At 38.6% G+C, this 25,472-nt stretch overlaps 1 protein-coding gene across 4 annotated transcripts in view; it reads right to left on the bottom strand.

Annotated features, from left to right (window-relative positions):
• The window catches only part of NR5A1 (nuclear receptor subfamily 5 group A member 1), a 174,079-nt gene extending 151,815 nt beyond the window's left edge, over positions 1-22,264 (bottom strand). Inside the window, exons 1-2 of one of the 4 annotated variants that reach the window (XM_029613113.1) lie at positions 22,018-22,264; positions 10,553-10,671 (exon numbers count right to left, since the gene is read on the bottom strand). In XM_029613113.1, coding sequence (XP_029468973.1) covers positions 10,553-10,654 — 102 coding nt within the window. In that variant the 5' untranslated portion in view covers positions 10,655-10,671; positions 22,018-22,264. Of the gene's footprint in view, positions 1-10,552; positions 10,672-13,003; positions 13,259-17,786; positions 18,092-22,017 lie in introns of those variants that run through there. The other 3 variants (XM_029613114.1, XM_029613115.1, XM_029613112.1) reach the window with 3 other exon arrangements.
• Between the last annotated feature and the right edge of the window lie 3,208 nt (positions 22,265-25,472).

Below are 25,472 nucleotides of genomic sequence, written 5' to 3'. Positions count from 1 at the left end.
CCTACCTGGCTAATAATGTATTATGGACTTTTCCTCCAGGAACTTGTGAAAAACACTTAAACCCAATGATGCTAGTTGCCTTATTGTCCTCTGGAAACAGATTCCATAGCTTGACAGTGCGCTGAGTAAAAAAATACTTTCTACAATCTATTTTGAATCTGCTGGCTGTTAGTTCCAAAAAGGGTCCCCTTGTTTTAGTATTATTTGAAAAGGTAAATAACTGCCGTTCATTCCTCATTCCACTCCACTCATGATTTTATAAACTTCTATCACATCCGGGGCAGATTGCCCTATCAGGGAATCAGGCTTCCCCCTGTGGGTCGTTGCTCCCATCATGTAATTGTTTTTTTTTAATTCCTGGCAAACGAGAAGAGGAGGGGCTGCTGTGACCCGAAGAAAAGCCGGCACAGCTGCATCAGAAAGCCATGTGGGGCTGGGAGGCCTGCAAGGCCACGGCAGAGCCCATCCTGCCGCGACCAGAAGAAAGCCCAAACAGCAACGCGCCGATGACAATCCTGTCCCAAGGCAGTGTGCTGATGACGATCGTAAAACCCCCCCCCCCCCCCAGGAGCTCTTAAGTGCAGCCGTGCGCAGTGAAGACCTGCCCACGAGGGTTCCACCCCGCAGGCTGAAGAGGAACACAGTGGCCTGGTGAAGAGAGACCCGCAAGGGAATCATCTCCCGTGGGCTTAAGACCATGGTAAATTGACAGGCCTCAGAAGGGGGCGGATTTTAAAAGGGTTACGCCGTATATTACGAGCGTAACCGCAAAAGCCCGCTCCTGCGCGCGCCGAGCCTATTTTAATAGGCCCGGCGACACACGCAAGCCCTGGGTCGCGCATATGTCCCAGGGCTTGAAAAAAGGGGTGGGGGCGGGGGCAGTCTGGGGCGGGGCGGGGCGGGGCATGGCTGGAGCCTCCAGGCACAGCAGCCATTTGCTGCTGTGCCTGGGATCGCGGGCCAGCCATTGGCCGGTGCGAGCAACCTACGCCTGCCCAGAGGCAGGCACAACTTATAAAATAAAGGTAGTGGGGATTTAGGTAGGGTTGGGGGGGCGGGTTAGATAGGGGAAGGGGGGGGCCGAAGGAAAGTTCCCTCCAAGGCCACTCCAATTTCGGAGTGGCCTCGGAGGGAACAGGGAAAGCCATCGGGGCTCCCCTAGGACTCAGCGTGCACACGCGCCTGCGCCGGATTTGTGCGCCGGGTTGCATGCACAAATCTACACCCGCGCGTAGCTACTAAAATCTGGCCCAAGATGCGGGAGGCAGGCTGTGAAAGGAAAGGTAGGAGGAGTGAGAACATCTCATTCCCTCGGTCTCCTTTCCCCATCCCTTCCATTTCCATCTGCCTCGGCGCTCAGCTCCCCTTCCTTCCCTTCTCTTCCTATTTCTGAGAATGGAGGGGAGGAAAAGGGAGCTGAACTGAATAAGTGAAAGGGAAGGGAGGGGTTGTGAGAAAAGAAAAGTGGGTGAGTGAGTAAGAAGAAAGGGAGCAAGGGAAGGAGCAGAAACAATATTGCAGTGAGAATGACTGTAAAACTGCTGGGGATGGGTAGGCAGTGAGGGGTGATTGTGAAACTGCTGGGCCAGAGGCATTGAGGGGTGAGTGTGAGACTCATCTCTCTTGTGTGTGTGAGTGCATGAGAGCTTGGGGGAGGCCTGTGTGTGTGAAAGAGAGCATGGAGGGCCTCTGTATGGGGGGGACCCTGAGAACGAGAACCTGTGTGTGTGTGTGTGTTTGTGTGGGAGCTTGTGAGGGAAAGCTTGTGAGAGTGAGAGCTTGTGTGTGTGTGTGTGTGTGTGTGTGTGTGTGTGTGTGTGTGTTTGTGAGAGAGCGAGAGCCTGTGTGTAAGAGAAAAGAGATGCTAGGTTCCATGTTAGGAGTTATACCCAAGAAAAGGACTAGGGCATCATAGTGGAAAATACTTTGAAATCCTCTGTTCAGTATGTGATGGTGGTCAAAAAAGCAAAACAGCATGTTTCTATGTGTCTATATGTTTGGAATTATTAGGAAAGGAATGGAGCATAAAATGGCAAATGCCATAATGCCCTGCATTGCTCCATGGTGAGGATATACTAAAGAGGTAATTTCAAGAAGTTACATGAGTCAACGTAATATACTATTGTAGCAATTTTCAAAATCCATTTACGCACGTACTATGCACTTACATATGTAAAACCTACTGGCAATTCAATGGCATATAGTGTGTCAATTTTCAAAAACCCACTTACACAAATAGGGCCAGATTTTAAATGCCCTGTGCGCGTAAATCCGGCCGGATTTACGTGCTCAGGGCCCTCGAGCTCCGGCGCACCTATTTTGCATAGGCCGCCGGCGCGCGCACAGCCCCAGGATGCGCGTAAGTCCCGGGGCTTCGTAAAAGGGGCGGGGGAGGGGGCGTGTCCGGGGGGTGTCCGGGGCCAGGGGGCAGTTCAGGGCGGGGCCGTGGTCATGGCACCGGCCCGGGGGCATGGTCGAGGCCTCCGGACCAGCCCCCGGGTCGGGTGATGGCGCGCCAGCAGCCCACTGGCGCGCGCAGATTTACATCTGCTTTCAGCAGGCGTAAATCTGCCAACAAAAGGTAGGGGGGTTTAGATAGGGCCGGGGGGGTGGGTTAGGTAGGGGAAGGGAGGGGAAGGTGCGGGGGGGTGGAAAGAAAGTTCCCTCCGAGGCCGCTCCGATTTCGGAGCGGCCTTGGAGGGAACAGGCAGCACGCGCCGGGCACCCCCTTGCACATGCCGACCCCGGATTTTATAAGATACGCGTGGCTATGCACGTATCTTATAAAATCTAGCGTACTTTTGTTCGCGCCTGGTGTGCGAACAAAAGTACGTGCTCGCGCAAAATTATAAAATCTACCCCATAAAGTACATTTACACATGTAAAACTCAGTTTTAAGTGTAAAGATTTTTGAAAACCACCTCCTTAGAATATTGGGTACATTTCTGGCCACCATATCTCAAAAAAGATATAGTTACTTTGAAAAAGGTACAGAGAAGGGAGACGAAAATGATAAAGAGGATAGAGCAGCTACCCTATGAGGAAAGGCTAAAGAGGATGGGTCTATTTCAGCTTGAAGAAGAGATATCAGACGGGGGATTTGCTAGAGATCTATAAAAGCATGAGTGGAATAGAATGGGTAGGTGTAAACTGGTTATTTACTTTTTCAAAAAATACAGACACTATGGGGCACTCCATGAAATTAATGAGCAGCACATTTAAAACAAAGCGGAGAAAATTCTTTCAATCAGGGCACAATTAAGCTCTGGAATTCATTACCAGAGAAAGTGGTTAGGGTAGTTAGTGTAGCTGGGTTTAAAAAAGGTTTGGACATGGACAAATTCCTGGAAGAGACATCAATAAACTATTATTAACCACTCCTTATCACTGCAGGATAGCAGCATGGGATCTATTTACTCCTTGGGTTCTTGCCAGGTACTTGTGGCCTGAATTGGCCATTGTTGAAAACAGGATACTGGACTTGAGAGAGTGAGAGACTGTGGGGCAGATTTTAAAAGCCCTACGCACGTAAATCCAGCTGGATTAACGCGCGCAGGGGGGTTACACGCGCCGAGCCTATTTTGCATAGGCCTTGCGAAGCGCGCAAGCCCCGGGACGTGCATATAATCCCGGGGCTTGAAAAAAGGGGCGGGGCCTGGACAGTCCGGGGCGGGGAGGGGGTGTGGCCAGAGGCTTCCGTAGGGCCTCTAGGCTGGAGGATCACACAACGGCACTTGGCCGGTGCGTGCAACCTACGCCTGCCCAGAGGCAGGCGCAACTTGAAAAATAAAGGGTCGGGGGGGGGGGTTTAGGTAGGGCTGGGGGGCGGGTTAGGTAGGGGAAGGGAGAGGAAGGTGGAAGGGCGGAAGGAAAGTTCCCTTCGAGGCCGCTCCAATTTCAGAGCGGCCTCAGAAGGAACAGGGAAAGCCATCGGGGCTCCCCTAGGGCTCAGCATGCGCAAGGTGCACAAGTGTGCACCTCCTTGCGAGCACCAACCCCGGATTTTATAACATGCACGCACATGTTATAAAATTGGGCGTAGATATAAAATCCGGCCCTGTATGTTTTTGGGAGCCGGTGACAGCGAGATCCTATGTGTGTGTGATTAAGAGCTCGTGTGAGAGAAAAAAAAGAGGATGTGAGAATGGGAGTCTGTGAGAAAAGAGAGCAAGTGAGAGCAAGAGCATGTATTTGTGTGTGAGGGAGGAAGAGAAGAAGATAGGAGGAGATAGAAGAAACAGAGTAAAGAGATCCTGAAAAACAATTAGGAAAAGACAAACAAGGGGAAAGTGGAAAAAAGAGACCAGGAACAACTAATTAGAAAAATAAAAAGATCAGACAACAAAAGTAAAAAAAAAAAAAAAAAATTGAGTTTTTACTGATTGGAATATGGCATCTTTGGGAATGTGCATATATTTCTTATTTTTCTTATATTTTTGTATTTTGCTCTTTAGAGTTCCACTATTCAGAGTCTGGTTTCTCAGGCTTTCTATTTTGATTTTAACTGCATGTTTCTGTTTCTAATTTGTAGCTCTCCTTATGTCTGTATTAGTTAAGGGTGGGTCTGCGTTCTGCCTGTGTGTGATTGAGACGCAGTATTTCTTTTAGTGTGTATTTTCTCTGTAGGGATATGTAGCAATCCAGCTTGTTCTTTTTGCCCAGTAGATGGTATACTATTGTTCTAGGGCTTGGTGTAATATTTGTATTGCTGCCTTTTCATAAATAATGGTGCTGTTTGATTCCTTGGTTTGTACTGTGAGTGTATGGTATGGCAAGGTTTTAAGAGTTTTTTGTTTTTTTGTTGTTTGTTTTGTTTTTTTGCAGGGGTTTGTGTTACTTTACAAAGTGTTTAGCAGTGGAAGGATTTTGTTTTGCTGATGTGACACCAGACTTTGAATATATATATTTTTTGCATGTTAGGTTGTAATGTGAACTGTCCTAATTCTGGTCTGCACTTGTTCTTGTGGTTATTATGATTGTTGCTATTTTATTGTACTTATGATGATCTCTGCCTTTCTAGAAAGAGGATTCATGAAAGAATACATTGATATTTGTATTATTGCATGATTGATTGGATCTGATATTTATTTTCTTTGTTTTTTACATGATATTCTTGTGAATTTATTTATAAACTGCAATAAATGTAAAATTAATTCAGGTCAATAAGGAAATGTTAATGTTGGTAAATGCTTGAAATAAGTTAAAATATTTTAAAGTTTCACTCATGATGCATAACAGCTGTTGGACTTAGAAAATCTTTGTCAGGAGCCCTCTAAGCCATTATTTATGGATAAGGGTACAATTAGTAGGGCTCAGACCTGTATACCTTCTGCCCACTCATGTTAACTTTGACCCCCCCCCACCCACCCAAAAAAAATCAGTTCTGGCTACGCTACTGATCCTGCCACGGCCAGAAGATATATGTGCTGCAGGGAAAGTGCATGAGGGCATCAGATACACACAGTTTTGAAAAAAATCCCCCGGGCTGAAATTTTCCTGCAAATTGCCCCTGATCACATCACTTCTCAGGCATCTCTTTTCCAAACTGAAGAGCCCATCACAGGAGAGATGTTCCATCCCCTTTATCATTTTTGTTGCCTCCTCTGGACCTTTTCTAGTTCTGCTACATCTTTCTTGAGATGAAGTGACCAGAACTGCAGACAATTCTCAAGGTGCAGTCGCACCATGGCTTGATACAGAAGCAATATGATATTTTCCATTTTAATCTCCATTCCTTTTCAGATCATTCTAACCTTCTATTTGCCCCCACATAGTGAGCAGAGGATGTCAATGTAATGTCCCCATCAGAACTCCAAGAAATCATAAGAAGTTGTTATGCTGGCTCAGAGCAATAGCCCTAAAGCCCAGCATCCTGCCTCCAACTATGGCCAGTCCAGATCAACTGGAAGTAGCCGGAAGATCCTAATGGGGATATCCCTTTCCTATTGCTTACAACCAGAGTAAGAGGTGTCAATCGCCAATTATCCAAGGCTTATAATTGTTAATGGAACTGTCCTCCAGAAATATGTCCAAACATTATTGTAAACCCAGCTGTATTATTAACCACATATATTAACCCAGCTATATTACTGACCACATCCTCCAGTAACAAATGCCTCAGCTTAATGCTTTCTTAACTTTGCTTTAAAACTGTTACCAGGTAGTTTCCTTGAGTGTCCTCAAGTCCACATGCTATTTGACTGACAAAGTTAAGATCTGAAGGTAGAAAGCAGTTCACCATGCACCTGAGATTTTTTTTGTGTGTTTCAAGGAAATATTGTTCTCCCCATATTTTGACTCTCTTTATATATAGTTTCTTTCCCATGAAAACTATGCCTTCCCTATACAAGGGTCCCCATGCAGGTTCGCTCATTAGTTACTAAATGAGTAAAATATACTCATCTCAGAATGTATGACAATTGGGGATTGATCAGTGCTAACTGTATCCAAAGCAAAAATATACTGAGATCTGGAAAAAAAAATCATGTACAAATTAGCTATGTCCAATTAATCTTATTAAAACTTCAGCTCCAGTACTCATAAATCAATACTGCACCCACAGGTCATGGTTCAGTGCTTTCAGTTTCAGTTGCTCCTTAACATGTTGCTTGCTGTACTTATCACACCTGGCATAATGGTGCTGAGTTCAATGTACTTAGGCTAAGAAACATTTCAGTTTAAAAAAATTAAGAAATAAAGAAATATTTGAAGGATGATAACATCAACTAGAAAAGTACATTTCCCAAGTAATCAGTTTATGTTCACATAGGCCTCTCTCTGTCTTTTTTTTTTTTTTTTTTTTTAGCAAAATCTGGAGGTTTATAAAAAATTCCACATGGGGATCAAGCATTCCCCGCACTGGCGCTTGTTTTCTCCCATCAGAAAGATGAAAAACTCAAAGACAGAATCTGCTTCCTATTTCCTTGGCTCCTGAATTTTGCAAAGTAGAGGCCATAGCGATAAATGAGAGACAGTTCACTGTAATTATTTTTTAAAACATTTATTTTATTGATTTAAAAATCATTTTTATTCCACCATTTCCAAGACATCTTGTCCAATGTGGATTACAATAAAACATTCACAGTTAAAATCACATTTAATAACAGACAATTACTAGACATCAAATAATGATAGCAGCAATTAATTAATTATAGGCCTTTTGAAAAAAAAAAATAGGCCTTTAGTTGTTTCCTGAATTTCTCCTCACAACTCAGTAGGTAGTGAATTCCATAATAGCGGACCATCCAAAGAAAAGCAACTATTTCTAGTCATCTAGAGCTTATAATTTCTTAAATGTGGAATGGCAAATAGATGTGATTTAGGAATATAGACAGAGTATACAAGTCTGTTTTGATATATTACACAAGATGTTATTTAAAATAGAGATGAAAACCCAATCACAGTAATTATGATAAGTATATACAGTACAGTCCTCCTGTAGCAAGCATGATATGGTGCCTATCCAGATAGAAGGTCCTGAAATTCTGCTTTATTCCAATAGATTTAAAGGGAATTAAATAAAATATAAAAGTACAATAAAGATTTCCTTGAACAGTGAATTATGATATAACAAAAATTATTTAAATTCAAAAAGTGCCTCTTTCGAAAGTCAAGACACACAAGGGTAGCAGGTAAGCAAGTTGAGTTACAATGTGACATCTTTCTGGTTCTATTTTTCTCAGGCTTCAACCAGAGTTGGAAAAATTGTTCTCTCCTGCCACTCTTCAGGGGTCCATCAGTAGGACACTTTTCCCCATTTGGGTTGATAGCAAACAAAATCCCTCTCCGGCAGGCTTTCTACTGAGTTTCCTCTTCCACAGAATTTTACAGAACAAAAACTGATCTTACTATAACACAAGATATAATAATGATTTTTATGGGGATTGCTTTTATTGAATATCTTCCATGGCAACCAATTCAAGCTTCTGTGTCACGAAGCAGAAAAATCAAAAGTACTTCCTCACAGCCAAATGAGTTAAAATAAACGGTTTTCAATCTATATTAGAAAGGGAATACGTATATACATATATGCTACAGATCACACAAATATATGTATATTATATATAATTTGAAGAGTGTCCGTATATATTGTATGTACACAAATTTAATATGTAATAGAGTCTAGAAATACATAGTTCTTTCCTGGTAGCATGAATAAATTGCTGCAATGTTAGTGACCATTATCTTCATTTTGAGGTGGCCTGCACCTCTGCAATCTCATTGTGGCTGAACTGAAGAATAAGTTACAGCTGATCTTTTCTCTTCTGCTATGGGTTTTTGAAACATGATACCTATTGCTGGCAAGCTTCCAGAGCAGCACAGAAAGAGAATGCAACAATTAAGCTCAATTATTATTTTAACAATGTACAGTGTTCTCTCTAGAAGTTACTGAACAGAGCTTCAAAATGTCAGATCCCGTCCTCCACCATAAAGGGATTGCAACCTGGATTTATTGTAACATGGGAGAATAAGGGGATTGCTATATTTATTTATTTATTTATTTTACTAGATCCAAAATGTGCAGTATGTGCAGAAACAGTTTTGAAGCAAACCTGCTGCGTTATAACAGACAGCAGATTCAGCTTGCTGTTCATTAGTTAGAAAAATATTTCTTACATTCTATTTTCTAGGCAAAAAAAAACAACCCAACAATGTGCAGTTTGCTATCTCTTTCCTTTGTTTAACTGCTAAAATATATTTCAGTAGCAAAAATGTTCAAATATTACATCTAATGACCCCTTTTCTTCCACATTTCCTGCTTTTAATGGTCATATGACTGGGAAAGCAGTATATCAAAGTTTTTAAATAACATAAAATAAAGTGTGAACAAATTATGCAAAGACGTTAATGCCTGTGGCACAAAGCCGTGTATCCCCACTAGGCCAAACTGAATATTCTTTTAAGCAGTATGATAAAAAATAATCAGCAGAGGACCAAATCCAGATATATGAACATTTCCACAGTCCAAAAATGTAGTTAAAGTTATTTTACATTCTAAATTAAAAGAATCTCTATGTAAATATTCTGCGTGATAAACTGTATCTCTCTCTCTTTATGTATGTGTGTATACACACACACACACACACACACACAAATAACCTGTTTTTCTAGGGAGTGGAGTGCATGCTCAAGACAAGTTACATTCAAGTACAGTAGGTATTTGAATGTACAGTAGATATTTCTCTGTACCCAGAAGTTTACAATCTAAGTTGATACCTGAAGCAATGGAGGAAAAGTGACTTGCCCAAGGTCACAAAGCACATGGTGGGATTTGAACCCTTCTGCAGTTCTCGGCCTACTACTCTAACCATTAGGCTACTAATATACAAACACACATACCCCCTCCTGGCGCAGAGAAACAGAATCAGCACACATTTGCTAGCTCATAGCAATACAGCTAAAGAAAATATGTAATTCAAATTAATTTCAATTGCATTGGTTTGTTTTGTTGTATCTTACTGCAGCTTTAGCAGTGATTATATGTGTTATATGACAGAAGAGACTATATAAAATGAAATGATTAGCATATGGCATCAAGCACTAGAAACATATGGTACATTACAATTAAATAATTATGCTATTAATCTATATTCTATTCATTTGATATAATAGTAATTAATAAGCAGAGATAAATTTAGAAAAGGTTCTTTTCCAAAATCCCTTACTACAATGGCATTATATTGGAGGATTTTCAAATGGCAACAGGGGCTTTATGATGCTCAAAATGATACACAAAAACTGGCAGATTTAATTTAAAATTGTACTACTGGAAACCAGCCACCAGAATCTTTATTTGGATTTCATCACTAAAAGGAACACAAGCTCCAACTACAATGCCAAACAATAATTTACAATGAATTTTAATTCCAAAGTGTATACAAACTTAAGCTAATCCATTTCATGAGTCTACTGAGCAGAAAGTTACACAACCTGTTTTATTAATTTTCTTTCATATTTCAGACACCAAAGAAATAACCACTTGAAAGGGGTAAGTTATACTCAGTAAGACACATCCAAAATGAAAGAGGTTACTAGAACATTTTAGCTTAGGTTAGAACAGAGGCAGGAAAATGTCTATCTGCTTAAACAGAAATATAAGCAGCCATGAAATACAGGGACGTTATGTATGGACCAATTATACAACTGAGGACCAGTTCCAAAATATATACTAAAACTGTTTCTATTTTTATGAGATAAAATTGTAAACAAATTCACATTAATATGCAAGCAAAAATGTTACACACCCACACACAACATGCAGAATAATTAATTAGAAATTAACTTCAATAACTTCAGTATGCCCTTCTGTAAAAAGCATTATTCTTGTAAACAATAAACAGAAGTGGTGCACTAGGGTGAAGCGGATGACAGCATAATTCACAGGAAAAAATGAAATATACTGTACAACATACTAAGTCGAAGATAAACAGGCACGGGTCTTTTAAATAAATTGTTCACTGGGGAATAATCTGTCAATCCAAAAATTAATAGGAGGATTTATTTTTTAATTTCATCAGCAGTGTCTTTTTTTTTTCTTTTCAAAATGACCTACCTTACAGCTCTCACAGGTAAGCAGCCCATAATGGTATCCAGACACCTTGTCCCCACAGACTGGACATAGTTCGTCTAAATCATCATCATAAGTATAGTCCATCACCTTACACTGACTGCCTGGTTGGAATAAAATAAAAGAAATAGAAAAATAAATATTTTTAAAAAAATACAAATTCTGAATATCTGGCACAGTATATCATATAGTCATCTCCCTCTCCCCTCCAGAGGAACTACACAATACTCAGAGAACTGAACCGATGAATGTATATATTTACTGAAACCTTTATACTGCCTGACAGGTTTGATGCATGTTTATTTAGAAAAGTGGCCAACCCCCAGAGCCCGGAAAGTCCTCCTCTTTGTGGAAAAAAAAATCGCTGAAATGATGTTTGTAAGCATCTAGCGGTGCCCAATAGAAAGAATATTAACTGCCGGGTCCTCTGGTTTCTTCATTGCTGTCTTGTTACTGTTTAAATCTTTGATGTGTTTTGGTCTGTTAACACGCGTTTATAAATTGCCTTTAAACAAAAGGTGAACTGCTATCTTTAATATTCTGTCCCAGAAACATTTTCCTCATTCAAGAAGCTTTCTAATATGTTTATTATATGCGTTCAAAGTCATTCTGAATCTTGACATGAATACAACTAGACTAATATATGAATAGTATTTTAATATTTGGTAAATTCAAAAGGACAGCAATTATTTAAAAAAATGTTTGGTATTCTCCATATAATTGTAATATTTGGTATAGGCAATTTCTAGTGAGAATTACTTGAATATAATATTTAGATATACAATACTATTTACGTTGTATATTGCTATTAATTTACATTTCAGAAGACGATTACTTTTACTAACCCAGTAAATTTAGTGGTTAAAGTTGGCATTTAAGTAGATAACGCAAATATTTCGTTATATACTTAAACACCAGGTAATGCTGGAATTTGTTCGTTTAAATCCGACAGTGACAAAAGATAAGCTATCCTTAGTCTAAATAATAATCAGTATTTTGAAAGCGGCAAGCAATTAAATGTTTAAAGGGTTTTTTGTGGGGGAGGGGACTACTAGTAATTAGGCATAAATCATCACAGTGTAAAACAAAACTGACGTGTTCACATTCTGCCTATTTTTCAATAATCTACACGGTAGGAAACTCAGTTTACCTCTACGAATCATCAAATGTAATTTTGAAAACCGAATAATTTTCAGGAGATTAAAAAAAATCATCGTTCTGCTTTACACTGCAGGCTTGGACCAAAAACCATGGAACAATAGTCTGCAGAAACTGCGGGACAAGCCAATTATGTCAAATGTTATGTCGTCAAAATAGAACTATAAAATTAAAGTATATTCCCCCGTGATACGTTAAAGGAAAATGCGCTAACATAATTAATTTGAATGTTTGCTAATTACCATAATATACTTTATTTTCTATTCTATTTGCAATAAATCTTTCTCCTGCATAACATACGCAGAGAAGCCTAAGCCACAACTTTCTGCTGTGTTTACAATGAAGTAATGCAGAATGTGTATTGGACTGACATTGGAGAGTGAACTACTGAGCATAGTAGTGCTTACTGCTTGATGCCCCAATCACTCCTTCAGAAGCCACATCACCTCTCCTAACAGCACTTTTCCCTCCTTTTTATAATTGTAACAACATCGTTTTAGTTAGAGAGTATCTATTGTATTTTCCATCACTATTATTATTCTACCCAAACAAGCAGAAGTTGTCTAGCCCCAGTCTGCAAGAGGGACTTGGAAAGTTAAGGCTGGAATGTCGGGAGAAACTAAAAAGACTTGTGAAAATCAGAGTACAAAATATCAGCAAAAAAAGGTAAGAATCACATCACGGAACGCCTTCAGTGTGCCTCATTAAAATAGTCATATGGTTTCCCTTCCAAACGAGAGATCCACACTTCTATAACAAGATTACATGCAAGGTGCACAACAAACTCCCAGCAATAAGGTATTTATTTGTTTTATGCTTTTTCGTGCAAATTGAAGAACTGAGACCCTCAACCATCCAACTTGAGTTTTATCCTGTCATAGAGGAAGAGAGGTTTTCACAAATTCTCCTGCTGTCAAATGGATGTTAACTATTATCTTGTATTCCTGTGATCATAAAGAGTTTGTTTTAGCAAGATAAATCATATTTAGTGGATCACAAGTTTACATAAAAATATATATTTAACCCGTGATATCAGATCTGATTTATGAATTACTATATTTAAATGCAATTAAACTTTAAAAATAGACGAGTGTCATTTTAGAACCAACATACCTTCCATCACATCACATGATTCTTTTTTTTTTTTAAGTTCTTATTCAATCAGCTATTCACACTTGCTGGGACCCTGCAGTTTTGTGGCAGTGGTGGAAACATCATGATAATAATAATAATAATAATAATAATAATAACAACAACAACAACCTGTAGACAGCTTACCGCTGGAGTTTTCAAGAGTCTGATCCTGGCTAAGACAACTGCAATCCACTTCCTCTTTGGATAGCATTTGCCGCTCGGACTGTACAATGATGTCCCTTTAATGTTATAATCAAGCCTATGTTCTTTCTGATTTACAATCAGGAAAGAAAGAAAGAAACACACGCAAACACCGCCTCCTCTTTCTCACCCCCTTTTGCTACTATTTCATGCACCATGTGCAGCTTTCCTTGCAGCTTCCTATTTACACCCTTCTCAAGCCGCATTGGGGAAGCCGCTCCAGAAAGACAAGTGAAGGAACCAATCAGCGCCAGATCTCCGCCTATGCTAAGCAAGATATTAAGCGCCTGCCAGGAGCCTATCGACTCGGGTTGGGCGGAGGATGGGCTAGAGAAAAACAACTGATTGGTCACCCAATGGACCAATCCGCGCCGGACAAGGACGGTCAGAGGGTTATTGACAATAGGCCGAGAGTCTTTGACTTTCCTTTGGCACTTTGATTTCATCGGAAGCGGATTTTTTCTGACTCGAAACAGTTTAGGCGGAGGCTAAGAAAAAAAAAAAACCCACGTCAAAGCCCGCTGACATTTCTGCAAGATGCTTTCAGGGAATCGGCTAAAATTCTAACAGGCTTGAAAGTGCGTTTTCTGGATCATGTCCTGTTTTTCTGCAGATGTTTTCGCTACATTGTATCCATCTCCATGAAATATACAGGAATCCATTTTTTCCTTATCCCATTGGCATACTCTTACATATCTATTTATTTATTGAAAATGCTTATATTCCGCATCTTCCAAATACACAATTTGACCAGCGCGGATCACAAAGTTACATATATATTAAAATAAGTCAGAAACATAAATAAAATACATCTCCTTTCACTCCTACTCACACTCGTATCGTATCTGCACTCATACTCACACTCACGCATACACACACGTTCACACGCCCCAGACTCACACACATTTCAGTACTGTCCCTATTTTAGATCTGGGTGAGAAAGATGATGCACAAACGTTTAAATTAAGTTCTCTATCTGAATGTATTGGAGGTTTAGCACTGGAGCAGGGCTGCAGGATAAAAACCATTAGTGCAAGCAACTTATTAATCCTATTCGGTACATTAAAGCAGGCGTTTTCTCTGTGTTCATCTTTAATATAAAAAAGATATCTTCTGCCTTTTTTTCCTTGTTCTTAAGGTGGGTAATTCTAATGGAAGGAGAAGTTTTCCCCAATAAAGATGAACGAAACTAAAATAACCTTACGTGGATAAAAATGCTGGAAAACAAATTTCTGCAAAAAAAAAGAACCTGTTTTAACGATTATAAATGATCAAATAGGCACTGCGCATTCTAAATTGCTTTTCTCCAAACTTCCATAATCGGCTCTTAACATAAATATATTTTTTCCTCCTGATATCTGTAATTAATTCTTGAGCTAATATATACTTTGGATATCGTTTTCCAGGGAAGTGTTTTAGAAAGTAAAGGTTGGAAATATTTAGGATCCAAGAATTAAAAAATTGAAGTGGAAATTTGCATTAAGAATCATAAATATCCCCAGCCTCGCGTTTTTTTGTTTAATAAAAAAAATGATAAAAGGCGTCACAACTGACGAAATAAAAAAAAGTCCTTGACTCTACATTTCTTAAAATGTCGTTGTTAAATAAATGTGAAACCACAAAGGACGAATAATCATTTAAAGTTAGGACTTTTGTGTGTTTAGATTAAGTGTTCTTTTAATACACAAAAATAATGGAGGTATCCAAGACGAGTGCATTTACTTAGATGTGAAGAAAAGAATTGTTGACATTTTTCCTAAATACAGATTGCATTATCCCATAGTATGTTAAGAATAATACCCAAGTCCTTGATTCTACAGACTGCTTTTTTAAATGTCCTTCTAATATGATTGAAAAATCAACTTTAAGTAATGTATCTTAACAGATCTGACATTTCTGAACAATTACTTTAATTTCTATACAGTTATACAAATGTATCTATATTCGGTTGGCTAAACCTTTACACCAGAAGATGGCACAGAGAAGAAATACACTAACTGCAGATTTTCTTTTTATCAGACAATGCGAATTTCCTTACCAGATTCATATTGAAACACAAATAAAATCCAGGGTAAGAGCGTTAGGTTAATAAATGTAAAAAAAAAATAAAAATTCTGGTATTTTGATAATAAACATATATAAACAAATTCAGAACTAAAACATGACATACAAAACAGAATATTCTGCACTCAGGGAAATCATATTTTGAAAGGCTTTGTTTTTCGAATATACCTATTTTTATATCACAAATTAATGTCGCACATATTTTAGTGTGAACTGAAAAAAAGAACGAATAAGGATTTCAAATTATTAATATATCTTACAATTTTAGAACAAAAAGCATACTTTTACTTTCCCAATACAGGATTTAAATATTTTAACCAGATGCCTTTTCTACTGTAATAGTTATCTATCATCAAATATTAGTTGTGCATATATATATTTTTTATTTATTTAAATCTAGATAGTACATGTCTCTAACGCTCATATTACAAAATTAAATAAATGCATTTTAATTATCAGTTCAGCACTTATTAATAAATTGTGTTCTTTGCCACCTGGAATTCACTGAATGTGTATCTGGTCTGCGCTGATAATAATAATAATATATATATCAAATTATTATTATTATTATCAGCGCAGACCAGATGTAAGCAACGTTGTATAGAGACACACATTCAACACAGTGAATTCCAGGTGGCAAAAAACACAATTTATTAATAAGTGCTGAACTGATAATTAAAATGCATTTATTTAATTTTGTAATATGAGAGTTAGAGACATGTACTGTCTAGATTTAAATAAAGAGAATATTTTAAACTATACAGAAAGGTTTTCCTTTCTTTCCTAAACTAACATTTCATTGTCCTAAGATGAATGATCAAACATCCTTTCAAAAAAAGGACAGTGGTCGAATATTGAACATTTTGAAAACTATAGTTTTAAAAATAACTATGTCATTTATTAATATGCAAGCGAATTATGAGCCTATGGGTCTAATTTAACCTTGCTGATGAGCGTACGAATGAATACATTGCGGAATATTAACTATTGTTTTGAAGCCACTGTATAAGATGTGGGATTGTGTGCTGGTAGACTGAAGAAGAGAAAAAATCTGTCCTTATAGCGTTTTCTTAAAGAGGAAAACTGGGCATTGTATTCAACCCCCTACCCCATCTAGAAAAGTACAGAACGCAAGTACAGAAAGTAGGGCTGAAGACTGTATGTCACTTCCAGAAGGCAGAAAATCTATAGAAAATTCAACAATAAAGTGATTAAGCAGACAGTTCCTAAATTGAAAGCATTTAGTGTTCAGCCACCTCTTTTGTAGAAGCTCAAAGACTTCAAGCTGTTCACAAACGAGAAAATAAAAGCTGAAACCTGAAAAGAGAGACGTCCGAAGCATTGGATATTAGGTTTCAGGGGAGTGCGGTACCTTTATTTCTTCAGTCCAGACTTCGAATTAAGGACTTTTTTTTTGTCGTTCGCCTTACCCAACACAACGAAAACGTGTGAAACATTCAGACTCAGGTAACTCTCTGCATCGAGAGTAGATTTACTGTAAGATTTATTTTAAATTATGTACTTCAAAAATGAATCCGAGCCCTACACCCCATTGTATGTTTTTCAGATTTGCATGCACTGTCGTTATATATTTACAAACACACACATATTCGAAAATTATATATGTATACACACACACACACATATGTATGGATTTCATCCCGATAAGAACATTACAGTGCTATGGCGAACTTCTGAATCAAGAAATCTATTTTAATTTCCTGGATTTCGGTAGGGGGCTGCATATTGAAAAGGTAGGTACTTGCATTACAGTAGAATGTATTTTTCTTGACAATTATTATTTACATTTCTGACCTGCTTTGCCTTTTCTTTTGGACTATAAAGGCACTTGAGTTTAGGGTTTAAAATCTTAAATTATGTTGGAACCTACTAATACAATTTGGACAGTCAAATGTCAAAAATATAGAGTTTATATATCTAATATTTCAAACGTAGATGATAGATACGTTTTTAAAAAGGACATTTGTCCTACAGTCTATTGTGAGCGCTAACTGTAAAAAGGATTTGTAGGTAAAATACTGGAAGCCTGTTACAAAATTTTCTTTAAAAATGTGGTTTGCTGCTTTACCACAAGTTTGAGTCAGAATTTTAAAGAGAAAAAAAGGAAACTCAAAAGGTATATCTTTGAGAGGAGGGGGAAAGAAAAGTGCAAACATTGTATTCAGTTTTTAAATGTTTAATAAATCAATCAAATACAAATTCAAAAGGCAAAAGATAAGTTAAGGGACCACGATTTATGATTTCTTCTTTTTTTTTTTATCCATGAATTCTTTAAAATAGCAAAACAAACTATTATTCTACCGAAAACGCGGCACATTGAACGCCACGGGGGCCAATGGTCATTGCCATAAATGAGCAGAGCTCCCCGTGGCCTGGGAGGGGGGTGGGGCATTCATTTCACGTTTACATACGCTAGTTGTGGGGGAAATTATATAGATTATTTATTGTATCCGAATGGAAATAAAAATAAGCATCCTCAAAGGCAGTGTGTGCAGGAAACAGCGGCACAGCTCCGTACAAACCCGCTTAATGACCAGTTCTTGTTCCCTTCCATCAATTTTCTCTCATTTTCAATTGAGCTAGCGGATTTCTAAAAAATAATAATAATAATAATAAATAAAAATGTTCCGGTTTTTCTTACCAATGGCCTGGCGACGTGGCTGTGCCAAAGCTGACACAAACTCAAAGTGAATCAGTCAGACCTGGCAGAGCGATCATAAAGTTACGCTAGTGCCCACTTGTGGGGTATCTTGTTTCAGTTGCTTAACGATTAAGTACGATATACGAGGGGAAGGGGATATTTATTTCATTTCTAACGGTAAGATATTAGGAATAGGAGAAAGTTCCGATTGCATCCAAAACCAGTCCGGGAGGGAGGAGCGCGATGATCAGATTTGATCTGGGATAGGCTGCACATCGGTTCAAACAAATCCAGACCGTTTGGAACTTGACAGGAATCTCCATATTCGCTAGACCCGGCTCCATTTCACCCAGCTCCCTGCAAATATTTACAGATTCGCCCCTACATTCCAACTCACTTCCACTTTTACCGTCTGCCGACGCTCCATTCTGTGCATAGTATAACTTGAAACCTTTCCAAATACAAATTTAGAAAGTCAGTTAGACTCTAACCGGATTGAAGCTGATTTTCATTACCTGAATAAATTTGGGCAATCATCTGGAACAGGCATCAAAATCTGTTAATGCACATCCTATTATAAGTGATTGCATGCTGCATATTTACGCATCTGCCCTTATCTTTTTTATAGCTTAAACTGGAAAATGTATCTATTGTATGTATTTTTTAAGTTAAAAAATAACAAACTGTTGTCTTACTGTGAAACTGCAAAGAAACAATTGTTCTCATAAATATGATGATATTTATGGATTTATTTATCAGTACGTTAAGCACGTTTTCCTCCATTTTGAGACAAAATTGAGTGGAATGACTGTGGTTTGTTAGTTTGCTGCAAAACTGTTGGAGAAAATTCAGGAAAAAGACATAGAACAGAAGGAAGAATGGGCCATTCTGTCCGCCCTATAAATAACCTGCTCCATGCTACCTGGTGATAGCTACAGTCTAACATGTTAAAAATCCTGTTAGGTATACATTATACACAATTTACTATAAGATGCACACATTTAATGCACATTAATTAGCTTGCAAAATCCTAGGCTGCGGTTATGAGATGCAAAACAATTTTGTGCATAGTAAAATAATGCAGGATAACATTTGCAAACCTGAACAGAATCTAGTTAAAATGCAAAAAAAAAAACCAAAAACAAAAAACTTTACTACACCAAGGAGGTCATGTCATTAACTTGGGCCATTTACTTGAACTAATTAAAGGCACTTTGGCCTTGTGGCTTCTTGGTTTTACATCTAGCTTTAAGAACATAAGAACTTGCCATACTGGGTCAGACCAAGGGTCCCATCAAACCCAGCATCCTGTTTCCAAAAGTGCCCAACCAGGCTACAAGTACCTGACAAGTACCCAAAAACTAAGTAGATCCCATCCTATTGATGCCAGTAATAGCAGAGGCCATTCCCTAAGTCAACTTGATTAATAGCATTTAATGGACTTCTCCTCCAAGAACTTATCCAAACCTTTTTTAAACCCAGCTACACTAACCACATCCTCTGGCAACAAAGCTTAATTGTGCATTGAATGAAAAAGTATTTTCTCTGATTAGTTTTCAATGTGCTACTTGCTAACTTCATGGCATGCCCGTTAGTCCTTCTATTATCTGAAACAGTAAATAACCAATTCACATCTACCTGTTCTAGACCTCTCATGATTTTAAAGACCTCTAATCATATCCCCCCCCCCCCCCCCCCTCAGTTGTCTCTTCTCCAAGCTGAACAGCCCTAACCTCTTTAGCCTTTCCTCATACGGGAGCTGTTCCATCCCCTTTATCATTTTGTTGCCCTTCTCTGTACTTTCTCCACTGCAACTATATCTTTTTTGAGATGCCCAGAATTGTACACATTACTCAAAGTGCAGTCTTCACCATGGAGCAATACAGAGGCATTATGACATTTTCTGTTTTATTCACCATTCCCTTCCTAATAATTCCTAACATTTTGTTTGTTTTTTTGACTGCCGCAGTACACTGAGCTGACAGTTTCAATGTATTGTCCAGTCCACTATGACACCTAGATCTTTTTCCTGGGTGGTAACTCCTAACATGGAACCTACCATCGTGTAACTACAGCATGGGTTATTTTTTCCCTTACAGGGACCTTATGCTAAGAAGACACACCTCAGGGCTGATTTATTTTAGGCTCGCACTAATTTTGCGATAGTGCAAGAATTGTACCAGGTTTAATCCAGTTTTTGCCCCACTTTGAAAGGGGTTAAATTGTTAAATATGGTGTGATATCTTTAAGAAATCATCCTTGCTTGGGTGCAGCTGCTACATGAGTCAAAGGCCTGCGCAGATATCTGCTGAGTTTACTGGGTAAGATCCCTCTGGTGGGCTGGATCAATGAAGGAAACCAGGGTTCACCTCCCAAAACTAGCTCTGCTCTGTAGAGGAGACTAGGGCTGGGGGTGCTGAAGAGACAGCGCTCATGACCCTTGAAGAGAGAAGAAGCAAATCCCTGGCTTTGCATAACAGCCATACTACCCACTGTGCATTTTTACCAAGCTCGGAAAGGAACTATGATTTGTGTCAGTCAGAAGACTCCCGACAGGAGATGGGGGGGAGGGAGAAGATAAATACTAATGGAAAATCTCTGGATTGCTGAGAATGAAAGTTTATGACACCAGTTGGGAGCAAGTTACAATTGTACCTGAATTATAATATTGTAATGTAAACTGCCTTGACCCTTATTTGGAAAGGTAGAATAAAAATTCATTTAGCATAGCATTAGTAGTAGAAGTAATTGGGTTGGAGGAGTAAAGTACAGGGCAGAAAAACAACTCTCCTGACACTTTTAAGACCTGATTTACTACAAAATTTTCCCATTCTATGTCTGTGAGGGGAAAAAAAAACTTAGTAAAGCAAGCCTTTAGGTAGTCACGGCAGTGTGAAAATAAATTGCAAACGCAAGATGGTACATTATTGTTAGATATGTGGGCCCATCCATTAACCTGAATTCTGCTTTCTACTAGAGTAGCATTTATCACTGAAAGGTCATATGTTTTCATATAGTTTTGTTTGTGACTAATAAATCATTTTAAGACTCTGAAAGGCTGGATAAACTATTTATTATAAATATTCTAGATGTGTATTATTTATATGCATTTCAATTTAATATACAACTTTTCTAGTTTTTTACCATATCCTTTTATGTGGATTATTGCCATACTTAATTTAGGAATTTCTCTTTTTCACAATCATGGTTTTTGTATTCAATGAAACTCACTTAGCAGCTGTCAGTTGGCATAAATGATCACTCTTATGCTATATATAATCAACTGAAATGCTAATTACATTCAATGTATTGCTCATAATCCCATGTTGAATACATGTATCCTACACTGAGGATAATTTGTGAAGAAAAATAGAAACAAAAGATTTAAGATAGATTTCCAAATAGATTTCTATTCCTATACATCTCTGTATGCAAAGAACTAAGTAAAAAAAGACAATATTTCATCATTCCTTAATAAGTTGTAACTTCAGTTTCTGAAGAAAAGAAACTACAAGTTCATGGATGCACCAGGGTAAAACCAGGAGTTGATCAGCCTATCCTTTGTGACATGGAGGCTCTAGGCATGAGCCCCTCTTAGCTCAAAATAACTCTCGACATACCATAAATCAAGAAAATATTAGCCATAAGGCGCATATTCCTGTTCTTGGAATTATCTACATGTTTAGTCTAAAATGCTTTTTTGTTTCCATATTTTTCTTTTTTTAAAAAGGTTTCTTATTTTTTAGGGACCTTTGTTTTCAATTTTTATTTTATTTTGCCTGAGAATTTATCAGTGTTTATTATAATGGGGGAAATGAGGGGAAAAATCTTTTTATTCTACTAGTAAATGCTGATAAATTCCCCAGAAAAATAAAATAAAAACTGAAAATGAAGGTCGCTACTGACTTTTAAAAGGGGGATAAAAAGCAGCTTTATTTTGGAGGTTCAACAAGAAAGTTGTTCTAATTCTAACAACCTAGAAGTAAATTTAAAAGCAAGTTACTGTGCTATGCAAAATTAGAGGGGAAGAAAGCACACAGATAACTGGATATTTCTTTGTGTCATGCAATATTCCTAGAGATACTGGCTCTTTGCACAGTAGGCCTCAGTAAAACAATCTATTTTACATCCTGAAAAATATTTAACAATGGTAAATAAAAATAGTTATTCAAATGTCCTTTGATAGAAAACAAACTGAAAAGCAGGAGAGAAATCTCATGTTGTTACTTACGTTTGATGTGACTTTCTTCCTTGTAGAAGCTGTAATGGGGCCGTCAGATTCACTGCTAATTGCCTGAAAAGTAAAACTCCAGACAGTCAAACTCGAATATAGCTACTGCGCTGGATTGTCCCACAAGGAAAAAAATGAGATGGATTTATGCTGGCCTAGGAATTTATCATACAGAAATGTCCAGACCTGCGTGTTTGGGCTAAAAGTTTTCTCAGGCCCAACACGAGCTGATTATTCTTCCATACGATTAGAAAAAAAATAAAAAAAGGCAAATCGGCACCCAAATTAGTGGCCTCATTGGCTTCCGTGGCCACGTGATCTGGGTAAAAGCGGATGCAAAAAAAAATGCAAGTTATAAAGCAGCATTAAGAAGTGACAGAATTAAGATAAGGCGGGACCTTTGGAACAGATAAAGCTTAGGAAAAGGAAAAGAAAAAGAAACTGATCTTAAAAAGGGAGGAATGGGACCGAAGCAGTTTATCATTCACTGAGAAGTAGACAAAAAAAAGTATGGTATTATAAGAAGTCAGCTGAACTTTCAGGCAAGAGCAAGAACGCTCATTAAAGACAGATCAACTGAGTTGAGCATAAATTATTTAAAGCCATGCTATACTTTTTCTAAACTTTTTTTTAAAATCATTGCCTCCTGTGCCAAAACATTAAAAAGGAAGGATGTTTCTGCCTCTTATCAGAAAATATGGGGAACACAACTGGTCAGATAGATGAGTGCATCTGTTACCTCCCACAGAGGAGGTAGGATCAGCAGTTTGTGCTTTCTGAGTTTAAGAGTCAGCAACCCCTGAGTGTCTAATTCTAACTCTACCACTGACTCTTGGATTAACCTTGGCCAAGTCACTTTACCTCTCTCTTCCTCACAACTAGAATTAGATAATGATAATAATGGGTTTTTTTTTAATTGCTTAGGTTGTTCATCTTGTTTAGATGCAAGAAAGTACAGAAAGTGAAAAATAGCATTGCTGTATTACGTATACCTTTCAGAGAAGATAGTTCTGCAAATGCTTGCAAAACAATTGACTGAATGCTCCAGCTTTACTGGACAGTGGGACTTAAGGTTAACTTTGAATATGCTTATATAATCAAAAGTGACCAGGTGTGCGAAGATAAAGTACTGTGAATTTACTCTGTAAAGAATGAATCCACTATACCTGCATGCATGGCTTGCTGTCATGAGACAATTGGAAATGTCCCTTTTAACCTGTTACTAAACTACCGCCCCCCCTCCTCAATAAAGCTGGGTAAACAGTTCACATTAGAATGTGAAAATAGGAGCTACACCAATGCCTCAACGACAATGCATGTACGATGTACGGAAAGTCCCTAGTTCAATGCTCAAGTCAGGTTTTCAGGTCGGCTAGGGCTTGAGATGCTGCAGAGGTAATGTTCAAGGCTTACATATAGTGTTTAGGTCAGGGCCCCATGATTGCAGGGTTCCAGAAGGAACACTGGTGCATGGCCTCTGGCCAAAAGACTATCACTGCAATGGGCACATTAGGTAGGTTCAAGGGGATAGGAGGAATGTGAAACAGGAGAAAAATCCATGGCTAACTGTAAAAACTCCCCTGCTCCTTCGCATGTCAATTAGATTCCTAGCTCTGGTTCCAATTGAATTGGAGGCCCAAAGGAACAGAAGGAAATTGGCAGGTCAGAATCTGATATGTTTTTCCCTATTTGCTTATTTGTAAATATTTCTGATGCTATAGCAGGGCGAGTTCACAAGAAAATTAGCCCCAGAAAGTAATAGGACCAACTGGTCCATATGCTAAATAATAGGGTCTGCAAAAGTAAATTGCTCATCCCAAATGTACCTGTACTGTTTAGGGGTATTAGGTTTGATCAACTTCAGTCTTCTTTTCAGCCATGTTTAAACAGATACTGTAGTGGTGAAGCATTCATTTCATAGGGCTGACCAGGCCCTTCCTTAGATGAACATTCCCTCTCCTGTTAAGCACAGACTTAGGATATATTCCAAGAACCCTCTAGATGTATCGCTAGCAAGTAGCCAAATCCCATGTAATAATGGAAGGCTGCAGGCAAGTACTTGTGGTACCAACAAAGATCTGTTTATTTACAGTAATTAGAACAGAGGTAGGCAACTCTAGTCCTGGAATGCCAAAACTAGGTCTGGTTTTCAGGACATCCACAATGAATATGCATGAGATATATTTCCATACAATGGAGGCAGTGCATGCAAATATATTTCATTCATATTCATTGTGGATATTCCAAAAATAAGATCTGTTTGTGGCACTCTAGGACTGGAGTTAGCTACCCCTAAATTAGAGTGTTTATAGGATCCAATCTATAGGAGAATTTACATCCATTAATAGCAGTAGCAGCATGCATCAAACATTGCATCCTCAGATCTAGTTCTGGGGGGTTCTAGGAATTACGCAACCTTCAGATTCCCAGGAGATTTGGGGCAGTTACAACAGTGTTGTCCAAAGTTCAAGCCACTGTGAGCAGAGGGATTTTTACTCCCTTCCAGTCACTACTGTCTGCAGCTCACCCAGTTCCAAGCAATACAGTATTACTCACAGTTCTCTAGGCATATGCCACCAGGATCTTGGGACAAAAGGAGATATATGATGTGCTGCACGTTCCTCCTAGAGTGCTTAAATAGGCCAAGCCTAGAAGTAGGCTGGAAAAGTAGACTTTTCTATTCTAGGTAGGAGCTAACATGATGTGCTGGTTACTTGCTCTTTGCTGCCTCCTACAGAACTCTCTCCAGATCTCTAAGGGAGAGAACTCATGGGCTTACAAAACACATATAAGGGTTTTTTTTAAAGTTAGATGGTAAGAGTTTAAAGGCACACAGTAATGACATACAAGCAGGAGCCCCAAATCATTTTGGAGCATCTGGCTATACTGTAACAGGGCTACACAAATAGTTACACAAATGTATTTCAGTTTTAAAAGTAGCAATGAAACTCTATCCCTGTAGTATAGACCAGCAGTTCTTAACCTCAACCTCTACCTCCCTCCAGCCAGCTGGATTTTAAGTATATTCCTAAAGAATTACTTTCAGCCTCATGTGTTGTACCTTTCCATTCACTTGTATCGCTGTTGTTACCTCCTCCAATTGCTCTACCTGTTTCCAAGGCTGGCACTTTCATTGAGAAAAGTAGGCAGTCACCTATAGTGCCGACATTTGAAAGGCAGCAAATTCACCAGCCCCTTATCACAATTGGAGCCCATCCTGCCAGTGGTTAAATGCAGTGGGGAGAGGCCTGCTGGGGTGGCTGTTGGAGCACGTCTCGATGGCAGCTAAAGAAAACAGAGAGAGGCCCAATTAAATGAGAATGAGAGAGAGAGTTTGTATTTGTTAGAAAGAGGGAGCATATGTGTGCGCATATATTTATTTATTTATTTAAACATTTTTATATACTGGCATTCGTTGTGGACATCATGTCGGTTTACAGTAAACAGGTTAAGTT

Source organism: Rhinatrema bivittatum, chromosome 8 (assembly GCF_901001135.1).
Source record: "Rhinatrema bivittatum chromosome 8, aRhiBiv1.1, whole genome shotgun sequence".
Lineage (NCBI taxonomy): Eukaryota > Metazoa > Chordata > Amphibia > Gymnophiona > Rhinatrematidae > Rhinatrema > Rhinatrema bivittatum.
The sequence above is the reverse complement of the archived record's forward strand: the minus strand, read 5'-3'. Positions and strand labels throughout refer to the sequence as shown.